This window comes from Bombina bombina, chromosome 1, assembly GCF_027579735.1.
Source record: "Bombina bombina isolate aBomBom1 chromosome 1, aBomBom1.pri, whole genome shotgun sequence".
NCBI classification, from domain to species: Eukaryota; Metazoa; Chordata; class Amphibia; order Anura; family Bombinatoridae; genus Bombina; species Bombina bombina.
Genome location: NC_069499.1, coordinates 948,979,662 through 948,995,957, shown reverse-complemented (window position 1 = coordinate 948,995,957; position 16,296 = coordinate 948,979,662). Strand labels below are relative to the sequence as shown.

Genomic DNA, 16,296 nt, shown 5'->3' with positions numbered 1-16,296 from the left:
GCGACATCATTTATTATAAGAACTCAGACCTAATCAGGTTCTCATCTAGTGGTCAGCTCTTTCATTGGAGCGCTTTTCCCCGCCCCCTTTTGTTTTACTACCTATGTCAAAGATCACACTTTTTTGGAGATCACTGATCATTTAGGGATTTTAGCTCTGACCATATTTAGGTAGCACTCACACCACATTTTCTTTGTGTATGGCAAGATATGCCCATCAAGCCAATCCAAAACTTGTGGGAGGTGCTTCAGGAAGCATGGGGTGAAATCTATACAGATTTACCTCAACAAATTTACAACTACAATGTCAAAATGTCTACAAGGCTGTATTGCTGTATAAGTAGGATTCTAACTTTGTCAATGACTATTTCCTATTCAAACTCATTTCATGTATGTTTTCAAGTAAAATAAGGAAACGTTTAAGTGACACCAATGTATGTGTCTATATAGCCATTTTCCACTCATGACTGACAGTAAATGGTTGATCCAGAGCTGACTGTTTTTAATCCTTTTGTACAGGTTATACACACAGGGTAGATTTTTGTATTATTGTATGATTGCTACAGCAAGTTAGATACTTTTATTATTGCCTTTAGGTCTCAGAAACAGATATTGACAACAGATAAAAGCCATAGACCCAGAAAATTTGCCCGATATTACCTAAAAGCATTAACTTATATAGGTCGTAGGATAGCCTTATGCTTGTCCCAGACATTTTTAAAGTCCCCCACAGTGTTTGTCTTATTATATGCTATATATAGAACATGTGTTTCTGTATTATGCCTCTTTATACTTAAAGGGATAGGAAACCCAAATTTTCTCTTTCAGGATTCATATATAGAGTTGCATAATGTACTCCTATTATCAATTTATCATTGTTCTCTTGCAATCCATTGTTAAAAAAAACAGGAATGTAAGCTTAGGAGCTGGCCCATTTTTGGTTCAGCACCCTGGGTAGCACTTGTTGGCTACATTTAGCCACCAATCAGCAAGAGCTACCCATGGTGCTGAACCAAAAATTGTCTGGTTCCTAAGCTTACATTCCTGCTTTTCATATAAAGGTATAGAGAAGAAAAATGAATAGGAGTAAATTAGAAAGTTGCTAAAAAATTATATGCTCTATCTGAATCATAAAAGAAAAAAAAATTGAGTTTCATATGCATTTGGCTGCTATAGATAGTTGCTATAAATTGCTATTTAATATTCTGTAGCTCTTTGTCAACAAGCAATTTAAATAAAGTTGATTATTAGCAGTTATTTTTTATTATCAGACTAGTTATCAAATTTAAATAAGCGGAAATCAGTTATTTTTATTAGCAGTTACCATCATGTAGTTCTATTATCGGTTATTTCTAGAGCGCCGAGTTTGCAGCGCTATAAACATTTGGTAGCATTTATAGGCAACAAAGTGGGCCAAGAGTAATACTGATTACACTTACCTGTATAACTTCATTAAAAGTTATGGTATCCTGCAAATACATCTTTGTATCAAAAGCTGCAGTGTGGAGGCCCAGCATAAGATGCAGCAAGTGATCTAATGGTTCACTTAGCGCACGTTCCAGATCATTGGTCAGTCCCCAGTCTAGTGCAATATAAATCACCTGTCCAAGATCTTTTATAATCTATACAGAAAAATGAAGCATAGAAAACTGTTCAGTGGGTATGACACAGAATTTATAAAATCGATTGCTGACCAATCACAATCCAAGTAAGACTGACGAGGTTTGTAAAATTATAACCTTTTCTTAAAGGAAAAGTAAACACTAAATAGATTTTATAAGCATAATACTGAGCCGTGCAGGCTATTCAGCTTGGCGTCAGTTGCAACGTACTGCTATTGGCTAAGAGGTGGAAATGTCACCTCTCAGCAAAATAGCATTCTGCCATGGGCTGCCTGAACAGCGCAGCAAACGCTTCCAACAAATAAAGGAGCTTTCAGCATGAAGTATTTTATAATTCATGACTAAAAAAACCCCTCTATTTGTTCCAATCGTAAAGCCAAGCGTTTCACAAATGCTAGGATTTACAATCACTTTAAGGCATTTGTAACTTATTTCATGAAAAATTATGTTGGCATCTTTAATTACTTGAAGTGGAAAACAAAATATAAATACTGGCCAATTAAAAAAAAAAAAAAATAAAAAAAAAAATAAAAAAAAATAAAAAAAAATAAAAGAAAAAAATCGAACCACCAACACTAGACATGCATTTTGAAGCAAAGATTGGTAGGAGATTTAGGCCAAGATACTGGTGTATGGTAAAGTGATATCTGCATTGGGATCCTGTATACAGAGGAGAATGGGTTTAGTCTGCCTTACACATATTGTAATGATTCACACAGTTCATACAATATAATAAAAACCTAGATAAGCAAAAAAAAAAAAAAATATCCAGATTCAGAAGGGAAATTCTGGTGTTACTCTGCATTGAGGGACTTAAAAAGCCTGTCTGGACAAAGTCTTTGTAAGGAAACGTCGACTTTATCAATTTATGTAATAAAGTATTTTTGTATCATCTGTCAGTTCCTTTTTATGGTCTACATATACCAATAGATAGGATACACATACGAATTAGCTCTTATTTGTATTTTTTAATTTTTTATTTATTTATTAACAAATGATACATTAAAAAAAATTACATATAATAAAAGTACATTTGCAACACTTTATATATTCCGTTTATACGGATTCAGAGGACATAAATATTGATACCCTTCACACGAGATTTTACATTTTCATAAAAGGGAAAAAAAGAAAAACCATCGAAGAACTAGAATATTAACTAACCCTTCTTACTATCCTTTAAGCAACGGTTAAATTATAGCTCATTATATATACTAATTATTTGTTGTTATACCTTTATATATCAAATTTTGCGTTTCCTGATTTAAGGTCTTTATTTATTGTTCCCATTTATTCATAAATGTTATTTTTCTCGCCTTGATATCACCAATGACATCATTTTTCTATTATTAATTGTTGCCAAATTTTTTTCTTTAAATTACTGATGATGGATACTTTCTCTCTGTCCATAATTTTGTGATTATCTTCCTAGCTAATATTATTACCATAGCAATAAATAATTTATATTGCATAGCCTTATGATTTCGATTTTGGAGAAGAAAAATTGTTTGTTTATCAATTTTAATGTTTATTCCAATTATATTCGATATTCAGTATGCTACCTGGGACCAAAATTGGGAAATCTTCGGGCATTCCCAAAAATAATGCAACAAATCTGGGTATGGATGTGAACATTTTGGGCAGGATGGAGGCTCTCCTTTTATCCATTTCGATCTTTTAGTTGATGTTACATAATCCTTGTGTAAAATTCTATACTGCGATTCTCTCAAATCACTTGCATATGTTGTTTGCTTAGCTATTTTCACACTACAGTATAATTGCTCTTTTGTATTTTCTATGCCAATTAACTGATTACATTTACCTACCATTTTGATACTATTTTTCTCCACTGAGATATCAATTATTTTATTGTATATATTAGTTAATTTGTGATTACCTTTTTCATAAAACTCACAAAATTCCATTATTTGGTTTTTAACGCATTTACTTTTGGAATCTCGTAAAACTTTCTTTAGGTATGATTCAATCTGGAAATAATAAATGTAATTATCAATTTTAACTTTGTATTTATCATATATTTCTTGAGGTAAGTAGATCTCGTTGCTATTATTATGTAATAGATCTCCTATCTTGTTAATTCCATATTTGCCCCATGTACAAAATGGGTAATTATTACCCATTTGAAATTTGGGATTGCCTGTAATAGGGATATATCGTGAATATTTATAATTTATCCCCAAAGTTTTATTTATAAGTTTCCATATTGCCAAGGAGTCATGAAATACTATATGATTTCTGATATCCTTGGGAATTTCAGGAGTCTCTGTATGAGGTAAGTATGCTATGGATAGGGGTTTAATCAGTTCTTGCTCTATTTCCATATTAACATATTTCTCTATCCCTGTTATCCATTCAATACTATATCTAGCTAATGCCGCCCAGTTATAGTATTTTATATTCGGAAGCCCCCAGCCAAGTTTTTTTGCAGGCATTTGTAACTTAGAAATACTGATTCTTGATTTATTTCCTTTCCATATAAAACTTCTTATTACATTATCAATCACTTTAAGATCTTTTACCGGGATTCTTAATGGAAGCATATGGATAGGATATATTAACTTTGGTAGAATAGACATTTTAATTACATGAATTCTACCTGTTAGGTTTAAATTTAAGTTGCCATATTTTAAGATCTTTTATGATATTTCTAATTATCGGTGAAAAGTTAAGTTCATATAGTTTATTAGGGTCGTTAGTTATTATTACTCCCAGGTATTTCATAGACTGTTACTTCTTCAAATACATATTTTTTATTTTTTTATTTTTTATATAGCCATAAAGTCTGTGATTTCTTCATATTAATCTTATAGCCTGAATTGTATCCAAATAAGGAAATATTTTCTATAATCTGGTCTACATAGACTTCAGGGTCAGATACATATAGCAGTAAATCATCTGCAAATGCAGCTATCTGTAGATGTGTTTTCCCAATCTGTATACCTGGCAAATTCTTTCTCAAAAGATGTATAAATGGCTCTAGGGCTATATTAAATAACATCGGGGATAGAGGGCACCCCTGGCGTGTACCTCTATATAGCTGAATAGGGGTAGATGTATTTCCATTAATACATATATATGCAACTGTTGGCGTATATATTGTTCTAATATATTCGAGAAATTGACCTTTGATATTTCCAATTTCCATGGTATAAAATAAGTAATCCCACTCTATTCTGTCGAAGGCCTTTTCAGCATCTAATGACAGTAAGAAGGCCTCCGACAGATCAGATCGGTCTTATTTGTATTCATTCATAGTGATTTCCAACGTTTCAGACTCCACCTGAGTGGAAAACAAACACCTCTATCTCACTATACACATACATTATATGCATATTAAATCTTCTAAGACCTAGTCTAAAGTGAGCTTTTCTGCAGAAGAAATGGGAAATATTCTCACATTGTATACATTTCTGGAGTTTGATTCTAGGTGAGTAACAACTTGTACCCCCCTTCTAAAAGTGTTAAAGTTAACACTTTTAGAAGTGTGCAATCTTCTAAAGGATTGATGGCATAACTGAATATAGAGCACTCTAGGGTAGTACTACAATCATAAAAGCTGTGTAAAGGTGATGCCTTTAATAGCTAATATTTTATACAATTGCAAGCTTTCAGGACACTGAGGTCCTTTCGTCAGACCTGACAAAAGGACCTCCGTGTCCTGAAAGCTTGCAATTGTCTCCATAAATTACTACAGTTTTTCTGCATGTGTTTATTTATAACCCCCCCTTAAAAAATAAAATGTATAGGAAATAAAATTAACCATGTAATTAATAAGAACATTATCGGAATTTGTACGCTAGTAGGGACCTTGTTCTTCAAGAGGATACAGGGTTATCTATGTAGAAAAAAAAAAAAATTCTGTCATTGAATTGTTGAACAATGGCTTACATGCTACTGATCTGAGCAAATGATTTATAGACAAAGCAGACAGTCCTACAAAACCACATATGCTGCACAGTCTAGGCTAGCAAAATTTCTATAATTTTGTACATCACAAAACATTACCTTTTGTTCTGATAAATGGTTTTCCCATACACCTGAAATAAAAACATTCTGGTAAGTCACCGGTGAAAAACAAACATTTTCAGCAATATACTATACCAGTTATTGAAAATATCCAGACAGCAAACTACTAGTTTCAAGTTAGTATGTATATATTTATATAAATAAAAAAATAAAAAGTGTGGGGGGGGGGGGGGGGGAGGAGAGCAGTGTTACGTGCAATATAATATACATTATATTAGGAGTGCGAAGCACACACACACGACTTAAGTGCATGCTGAGAACATGTATAAAAGAGTGTAGAGTCCTTTAGATTATCCAGCAAAAGTTGACATCCCTGGTTGGTTTTCAAGTAATCTGAGGATAGTGTAATGAGCTACAGAAATAAAAACAAAAAACAAAACAAAAAAAAAACCTTGGGGGGTGGGGCGATGTGGAGCCAACCCTTGAAGTGGCAGGACACGTCTCAGTGAAGCTCCTGATCATAGGTTGAAAATTTAACTAAATTCCTATGACCAGATACAATTCACATAAGAAAAGTTATATAGTTGAACGCAGGAAGACTATATACATTTATATTGATGATCAGAGGCGGAGGTTCCGCCAGCAATTCTGACCTATGGTCTTCAAGAATGCCCCATACAACTACTGCTGAGCTGACTAGGCCTCAATAACCCTCTAAAACTGGGAACTGCGCGGCTGAAGGGGTCATATACATCCCTATCTAGAGGCCTAGGTAACAAAATTAATTGATGCATATACTTTTCCTGCAAAGGCAAATATACTACAGGAGAGGATCTGAGGAGTGAGATAGCCGGCACTTGAAAACCAAAATGGTGGAGACACGCTGCAAGAAGAGGAGACTGCTGGAAACTTTAAACAAACATCTACTGGAGTTAGAGCGTATGTTCATTTTATAACTTGTATCTCTTGACGATTATACTGCTAATGCAAGTGGAAGGTATGACAGAGACATGGGAACTGGTTCTGAACTCACTTACATGGCAGGAAATGACCAAGACTGTTCAGATCCAAAGTCATCCCATAGATTTGATTGATGGGAAACTCTCCACACATCTAGAACTTATGACTATTACCTATTGAAATTCCCACTGCACTATCTGATTTCAGAGCTCATTACCAACGCGGCAAGAGGGGAAAAGTTTCTACGTGGAATAAACACCTACCTATGTGTGAAGAAGTCTTGCAACTGCAAAGCAACTCAATACCAGAGACTTCTGCTTTCAAAATGGCCGACAGAGGCTTGAAGGGAAAGTCTGTTGAGAATGGCAGGCTCCTTAGAAATGCACGTGTCGATGCGATCTCAGGGATGTGTCTGGAGTATGTATCCCAGTCTTCCCAGCAACTCCTACACAGGCGAATATGCCCAGAGACAGCTGCTTGGTTTACACAAAAACTTGGGGTAGGATAAATCCTCTATTTGACGACAACCATTCCTAGCTACAAACTTAGAAATTTGCCATGGGACTAACTCCTACAGAATATAAATATTTATGCAGTTTTGTCACATGTTATCTTGTTTGTGGTTAGCTAAACAGACATATTTTGCTATATACACCTCAAAAACCTGTACCATATCCTACTAGAGTTCTATATACTTTTATTCTATTTTAGATTAAGGAATTACCTATATTTTGAGAACCATGTTTGAAAAATCCTAGCTATTGCACTTAACTTGGATACTTGACCTTTAAGTATCAGATCTCTTACTGTCCATAGCCAATTTAAATTGACTATTACGTTAGAGATATAGCCTATTGTCAAAGTCTTTCTTGGTGAGGACTTAACTGTATATATGGTTAGCGTACTAGGATTTCCTTTACTGTTATGTTTTGAGGGCTTAACATGTATTTTGATGCAATGTGGTGGGTTCATGCTGGGGAGATAGTTTATGGAGAGTCTCTGCCAGCGGCCAGGGCGAAGATATCCAAATCCACTTAAAACTATAAGTACCTGCGATTAAATATTTAAACAGTTAATAACTCCTAAACTTTGACCACATGCCTTGAGAGGAAATACCATATACCTGTGTTACTGACACTGCCCACCCAACTCGCTTATAATAATTTTGCTGAGCCCTAATAGTTTATAAATCCCAGGAGTCCAATGCTTTAAATCCTACCTATTGTTATAGAACACACAAAGGACAGCTACTACAGATATATAAAAGTTAGTGTAAAGATCTCCTGTTCTAGAATGCACAGAACTCATGAATGCACCATTGTTCAACTTCAAGAACTTTTTATTAACTGAAGATAACACACCCATTTCACTGTTATACCTCAGGCTTGTCCCAGTGTTAGAATATATGAACTGCAACAAATATAAACAGCAACAACTGGAACAAACCATTATGATATATTAATTACATCTCCCTTCTTAAAAAAATAAAATATATATTAGATATAAAGGAATATACATTTAAAAAAAAAAACAAAAAAAAAAAAACCAAGCACAAAAAACAAATAAGCAAACAAAGCACACAGTTATGTAGTGTCATAATCTTCCCAATACTTTGGCTTGATTCTCCGTCCATATCTTGAGAATCTACTGGGTGGCTCAACTTGTGCTGTTTCTGTTGTGCTAGGAAGAATCACATTGGAGCTGTGATCAGAGAGTTGTGCGGTTGGTGTTGTACTCAGTAATTGTCCCTCCTGTATGTCCACATGTGAAGCATCAGTTGAGCTTAGAGTCTCATTTATATCACTATGTGACATCCTTGGTGGTACATGAAGCACTGCATCTGGAATATTTTTGTAACTCCTGTATTTGTACCTCTGTTATGACGCAGATGTACTCTGTTGCGCTGGTAATCTTTGCCATTCTCGGTGCGGACAATGTATGAGCGTGGTGCACTTGTTACTTTGGTTACCACTGCAGGCTTCCACCTTCCTTCTAAATTTTGCATCATTACCCTATCGCCAAGCTCACAAGGTTTTAGAAATTTAGACCCACGATCATAGTACTGTTTTTGCCTGTTTTTTAATGTTTCCACTCGCTGTTTAACCATTTCAGGATTCTGTACTTTGGAGGCAAGTTGTGTAGGTGTTGAAGGCAAAACGGATTTCAAACGTCTACTCATTAGTAATTGTGAAGGTGATGCAATTCCATCTATTGGGGTGTTACGGTAGTTTAGAATACACAGGTATGGATCTCGATTAGTTTGGGCTGCTTTTTCCAAAATGTTCTTTGCAATTTGTACATATTTTTCAGCTAAGCCATTTGACTGTGGGTAATGTGGGCTGGACAATGTATGTTTGAAACCACATTCTTTTGCAAAGTTTGCGAATTCCATTGAGGAGTACTGAGGACTATTATCGGATATTAACTCATCACATATGCCATGTCTTGCCAAGACAGATTTAATGACATTCATCACTGCACTAGACTTAGTGTCTCTTAGTTGAACTATTTCAAAGTAACGACTGTAGTAGTCTACCACTATAAGATAGTTGTTATGGTTCCATGTAAATAGGTCTGATGCAATTCTTTCCCAAGCTCTCTCTGGCTGTACTCTTGTTACCATTGGCTCCTTTTGGCTTGCTCTTTGATTTTCTTGACATGTTGCACAATTATTGACCATATCTTCAATCTGTGAATTCATTCCAGGCCAATATAAGAGATCCCTAGCACGTCTTTTACACAAGGCTATTCCAAAATGCCCTATATGCAGTTTTCTTATTTCTTTCCTGAGCTCTGGGGGAACCACAATTCTCCCCCCTTGAAAACAATCCCATCAATTATGGACAGTTCTTTTCTTACATTCCAGTAATGTTTTAAGTCAACATTCACTTTGGCTTTTGAGTTTGGCCATCCTTGCCTTATTATTGTAACCAAATTGGCCATAGTTGCATCCCTTTCTGTTGCTAGCTGTATTTCTTTAAGTTTCTCATCAGTAGCAGGTAATTGTGAAAGTACAGAGTGCACATGCTCTTCCAAGTCCCTTTCCTCTTTCATCTTGTCCAGGCTTAAATGTCCTTGAAAGCATATCAGCTACTGGAATTCTATTGCCAGGTACATATACTACATGCATATCATATTTTTGTATTCTTAGGATCATTCTTTGCAGCCTTGGTGGAGCGGACACAAGTTGTTTTTCCATGATGCTCATAAGTGGTTTATGATCAGTCTCAACTGTGACTTTCTGCCCATAGATGTATTGATGAAACTTTTCACAACCAATTACAATGGCCAACATTTTTTGTTCTATTTGGGCATAGTTGCGTTGTGTCATTGATCTGGAAGCATATGCAACAGGCCTGCCTTCCTGCATTAGGACTGCTCCTAAACCGAACTGAGAGGCATCAACCTGTATTGTTACCTCCTTCTTGGGGTCAAAATATTGTAATCCAGTTCCCGATGAACGCACAATAAGACCTTTGACATCTTCAAAAACATTATTTATGGAGTCAGTCCAGCTCCATAGTGCATCCTTTTGGAGTAGTTCTCTTAGTGGAGCTGTAGCTTCTGCTAGTCCAGGAACAAACCTTGACAGATAATTAAACATACCCAGAATGGTTTCTAATTCCTTCTTAGAGGTAGGAGGATCCAGATGTTGTATTGCTGCTATTTTCTCTGGGTCTGCTTTTAGCCCATCTTGTGACAGAATATGACCAAAATATTTAACTTGGGTAACACCGATTTGCATTTTACCTGGGTTTAACTTCATGTTTCTCTCTCGACACCGTTCCAATAGTGCACACAGATTTTGATCATGTTCTTTCCGTGTAGATCCATATACCAGAAGATCATCTATGATTACATCTACACCACGAAAGCCTTCAATGGTTTCATGTGCTTTTTTCTGAAATATTTCTTGTGCTGAGGCAATACCAAAAGGGAACTCTAGTAAAGCGCCATCTTCCAAATGGTGAATTAAAAGTGGTGAGCCTGCTGCTCTGTTCATCTAATTTGAGCTGCCAATATCCTGACTGAGCATCTAATACACTGAAGAATTTTGCATGTGCTAACTTGTGTGTGATGTCATCTAGAGTTGGTAAACTGTAGTGTTCTCGCATAATTTCTCTGTTTAAATCTCTTGGATCAATGTATATTCTTAAAGCACCCGAGTTTTTCTTTTCTACTGCAACCATTGAACTCACCCACTCAGTGGACTCATCTACTTTTTTCAGCACTCCTAAATTTACCATGCGATCCAGTTCCTCTTTGAGTTTGTCTTTTATGGAAATTGGAATCCTTCTTGGTGAATGAATTACTGGATGTGTATCTGGTTTTAGTTTAATGCTGCATTCACCAGCAAATAACCTAGCCCTTGAAACACATCTGAAAATAGTTCCTCAACTTGTTGCTTAGATAAACCTTTGTTATACTGATCAACAGTCATGATTATTTTTATAAGATTTAGCTGTTTGCAGGCACTTAACCCTAAAACAGGCTTTGCTGGGGTGTCTATAACATAAAATTCCAAATTAAGTTTTTTGTTTTGTAACATGCATTGATATGAGCACTTTCCCAGTACATGTAGCCGGTGTCCTCCATAACCAACAAGTTTTGACAGACCAGACTTTTCAAGCTCACATGTTTGCCAGGTTTTCATAATATGTGCTAGCAGGAATGCAGTTTACTTGTGCACCTGTATCAATCTTGAACTTAATTGGTATGTTTAGTGTGCTCACAAGAATCTCAACATATACTTCATCTTGTTCTACATTTGTTTTATCCACCATAGCTAGAAATATTGTACTTTGATCAATGTCACTATCAGTTTCATTTTCACCTTGCTCCACTTGATTCACTGACTTTCTATACTTTATAGTGTTTCTGCACACCCTGGCAAAATGGTTGTTTTTCTGACATTTGTAGCATATTTTTCCCTGTGCTGGACACTGTATTCTTAGTGTGTTTTGTACCACATTTAGTACAGCTTCTGTAAAGAGTTTGCTCTGCACAATCCTGCAGGTTATTTGCTTTTCTGCTATGAATCAGATTACTTTCACTTTTCCTTTGCACCATGTGTAAAACTTCTGTGTCACTATGAATTAACTGCATGTGAGTTCTAGATGTTTCATATTCTCTAGCTATTTTTACTGCAGAGTTTGTGGTTAGATCCTCTTCTAGCAGTAATTTTTCCTGTACTTCTCTAGAATTTGATCCCATCACAATTATATCTTTTATCATATCATCACAGTCCTGAAAGGCACAGTCTTTAGCTATGAGATGTAGCTGTGTGACCCACTCATCTATAGATTCTGTTTTACCCTAATGTCTTTCATAAAACACTTTTCTCTGTACAGTTATGTTTTTCTTAGGATTACAGTATGCCTCAAATTTCTCAAATAACACATTGGGATCCTTTTTACCTTCAGCAGATATAGCTCCACTTGCACTCCATGATCTGCAAATATCTCTGCCTTTCTCTCCAATGCAAATGAGAAACTGTGCAGCCTTCTGCTCCTGTGTCCACTTGCCAGCAGCAGGGCCAGCAAATAATTCCATGAGCTCTCTCCATCTTGTCCAGTGCTCACATAAATTGCCTTTATCAAAGTCCATAGGAGGCACTTGCTGTCTGCTTGCAGCCATGACAGTCAAACTTAAATAAAAACTCCTCAATCAAAACTTCTGACACCATGTAAAGATCTCCTGTTATAAAATGCACAGAACTCATGAAGGCACCATTGTTCAACTTCAAGAACTTTTTATTAACTGAAGATAACACACCCATTTCACTGTTATACCTCAGGCTTGTCCCTAGTGTTAGAATATATGAACTGCAACAAATATAAACAGCAACAACTGGAACAAACCATTATGATATATTCATTACAATCAGTACCTAGTATTATAAGCTTATCTTAAGTAGTTCATTGGTGAATTATGTTTATCTCTAAACCCCCTGTTTTTCCTGTGGTTTCATGTAAGTTCCCACTATTTACTGTAGCTTCTAACATGCCTCTTGTTTTAATATTACCCTGAATCTTACAATCACATTATAAGACTGTTTACTAGCCCAATTTATGCTCCTACTAAAATGTGTTTACTTTATTTGCCAGAACGGTAAATTACTATTTTCCTGCACTCCAATTTTACAAATGGAGTCTGTGCAAGCGCTAGTTGTTTATATTATATGGTGATATTCTAGTTCTGGGAAACGCTATGCAAGTTAGCCGCCACAGGTCACTTAGCTCCTTATTTTATTTCACTATACTCACCCTATAAAGAATGTCAATTTATTCCCATTAACTCTGCCCCATCACCCCAATATTGTTTAACCTGTAAACATTGTAAAATATACCCTGTGACCAATGTCCCCCAAACTGTTATTAGAAGTAAACATTTTGCCACAGAGGTGATTGACTATCAAGTCACCTGGGAAACATTTTATAATCTATATCATGTAATTCTTTCAACAACCAATAATCCAACCCAAAAATGGTGTTTATCCAAATCTACACACCTACTACTAGTCTTAATATATTATAATCAGCTTCTGTCTCTCTAACTATATCCAATAAACATGATATTACTATTCCCACCTAATTACAGGCTTAATGATCATGGCCCAAGAGTGGCCGTTCATTATATTGAGAAACAGCTGAATTTAACTATAAAAGAGGTTTGAAGCGGAGTATACATGCTATTTATTAACAAATTGTTATGTTCATGACAGAGTTATATCATTTTTATGTTTTAGGTTGTACAAATTTTCTTTATTTGTATACGGTGTAAGCTTAAAACATTTTATTGTATAACGAATCTCTTGTATACAAAATGGAATCTGTGGACATACGCAACAATGCTCTCATTCTCAAGTTTAAGATTGTATTGTAACCTTGCATTCATTTGTATATTTTATAACCTCACTAAAAATACAAATAAAAAATAAACCGAGTGATTTACTGGAAGAATAAGAATAATTTTATTTTTACCTTAGCAAATGTAAGTTGATGCCTGTTTGCAACTGGGCCTCACTTAAAGGGCCATTATAGTAAAAAAATAAAAAAAATAGCATGCTTTAATTTGTTAGAGAATGTAATTTTAACACTAGCAACTGTCAGCAGCGGTAGTTGCATAGCTAGGTTGTTATACTAGCAGCAGTGTCTGTTCAGGGACTGCAGTTTTCTGTGACTCCAGAGTGATACTTTAACTATATGTTTAACACACAGCAGCTAACACAAATAGCATTGGAAGGTGGCTTGTTTTACTTCAAGGAACAGTACTATACACCAATTTTCATATCACTGCATGTAAGACACTACTATAAAGAATAATATGCACAGATGCGGATATAAAAATCCAGTATAAAACCTTTCAAAAACTTAGAAGCTTACAGTTTTGATTAGGTTGACTGGAACACCCAATGAAAGCAGCCCCCCCCCCCCACTGCATATGAAAAGACCCTTTACATAAACAGGAGCAAGTTGGGGATAGGTATACATTAGTATACTCCTAAAACTTTGGGGCTTGGTTAGGAGTCTGAATATCAGCAAAATTTTGTAAAAAAAAAAAAAAAAAAAAAAAAAAAAAAAAAAAAAAAAAACACCCCACCTGTATGGGCTATATAAATAGATCATCTACAAAACATTTATGCAAAGAAAAATCTACAATATAATGTCCCTTTAAGGATTGATTGTGCATAAGTAGTGGTATGTGTTTTGAAGCAAAAATAAATAAAATAAAAAAACAAACATAAACAAAACACACCTTTGGATCCATTTAACACAAACAGATATAAAGTTTTCATGTACTTTATGTTAACATTAAGTTTAGCTTTCAATGTCATACAAATAAATTATAAATCAATCATAGTCACTTCCAAAAAGTTTGGGGGCATCTTGGGAGTGGGACATAATCCTTCCCTGTCAGTGAGTCTTATAACACTAACCAATGCATTTTAACCCTTTTAGGCAGCCAATGGGTTAAAGTAAACACTTTAATGTTTTTCTGTTACAACAACTGTTTAAGCTTTATATATCAGAAGACAGATTGCAATCAACAAGCAGATTTGTATGCACCACCTCCATTTCTTTAAAAAAAAAAAAAAATTGTATGAATATAATAAAGTTTTGCAAAGATATTTGAAAACAAAACTCAGTGTCTGTGTACTTATGAGCAGAGCCCAGGCAGGTGTGACAGAGTTAGACTGCAGGTTTCCTTACCCTGGCAGACTGTAAATGAGACAGTGCCATCCTGATGAATTAAAATGTTGTCCACTCCTCTCAACACTGGTTCCTGCATGGACCCCCATAGAAGTTGCTTCAGTTTGTTGCAACACTGGAAACAAAGAGCCCAAGCTTGCTCTTCACTGATAGGCTGCCCATACCCCTTCAGTATTTCTTTAAGAGTCACTTTACTGTGGTCCCTATTGGAACCTTGTTCAACCATCTTCTCTCAGTGAGTTTGATATCAAATTTTTACACAAAACCTCTCCCACCACAGCCTTGAAAATATTTATTTATAATCTCTTAAAACACTCTCAATTAGGCCTACTCTAAAGCTTTATTCACCTTCTTATAGAACCCAGGACACTGATTACCACAGTTGCTTCAATTAACAACCATTAACCCCTTCACATCAACTACCTCTCCAGCCATGGAACATGACATTTAGGTTATAATGAATATGCAGAGTATTTACTTAAAAATAAATAAAATATATGTATAATGTACATATAAACACTGACATGACATTACTTTCTGGGCACTGAATTTATGTTTTATGTGCCCTCAAAAAACATAACTGCAAAGTCTCTTAAAATGTTGGGTTACTTATGCTATAAGTGCACATTATAAGACAGTTATTTCTTTATTAAATAACTGATCAAATGTAAACATTTTCCTAGCAATTACATGATATGAATTACTTATAATTATTAACTTTATAGATATATTTATAGCCAGTTTATGTCATGATTAAAATCACCTACCTTTATTTCTTTAAATCTGATTACGAAACTGCGTATTTAAACAATTCTGGTCTGTGGGACAGAATCCTTTTGGCTGATAAGCCAAACTCTCATAGTTTAATTGGTGGATAGAGAAATGCCCCTCAAGCATTTTAAAATTTTATTTTTTCTGTGCTCAAACTGTAATATCTATTATAATACCCTATTTTAGATTCAACTACAAATGACTAATGTCCATTTAATTATCTAAAATAAGAACATGTCTTATGAAAATTTCTCTTTTGGGGGATTATCTTACTCTTATCTGCAAAACTGGGTTCAAATTGTATATTTTTAGACAAAAATCTTTCTTGCAGAAACATACTTTCATTAGGAAGGACAAATGCAGACTGACACCCAGATGCTGTTGAAGATATGTGCCCAGTTTCTGAGGCACCAGCTACTACTGTGTATGTGCAAGAGTACACAGTATATATGTATATGTCTGTGATTGGCTGATATCAGCAAAATGAAAGAAAATAAATCAACAGCTCATTTAAATCTCAGACTAAGTGCTATTAGATTGTCTTGTACAGTATAAACGCTATAGATGTTTCAAGCTTGTATTTAAAAGGACACTGAACCCAATTTTTTTCTTTTGTGATTCAAAACGAGCATGCAATTTTAAGCAACTTTCTTATTTACTCCTATTAGCAATGTTCCTTAATTCTCTTGGTATCTTTATTTGAAAAGCAAGAATGTAAGTTTAGATGCCGGCCCATTTTTGGTG

At 35.1% G+C, this 16,296-nt stretch overlaps 1 protein-coding gene across 1 annotated transcript in view; it reads right to left on the bottom strand.

Moving 5' to 3' along the window:
* LOC128661824 (protein spire homolog 2-like) overlaps positions 1-15,007 on the bottom strand; it is a 47,325-nt gene extending 32,318 nt beyond the window's left edge. The window contains exons 1-4 of the mRNA XM_053715998.1: positions 14,757-15,007; positions 10,319-10,342; positions 4,942-4,951; positions 1,439-1,621 (exon numbers count right to left, since the gene is read on the bottom strand). Coding sequence (XP_053571973.1) covers positions 1,439-1,621; positions 4,942-4,951; positions 10,319-10,342; positions 14,757-15,007 — 468 coding nt within the window. The remainder of the gene's footprint in view (positions 1-1,438; positions 1,622-4,941; positions 4,952-10,318; positions 10,343-14,756) is intronic.
* Positions 15,008-16,296: the final 1,289 nt, after the last annotated feature.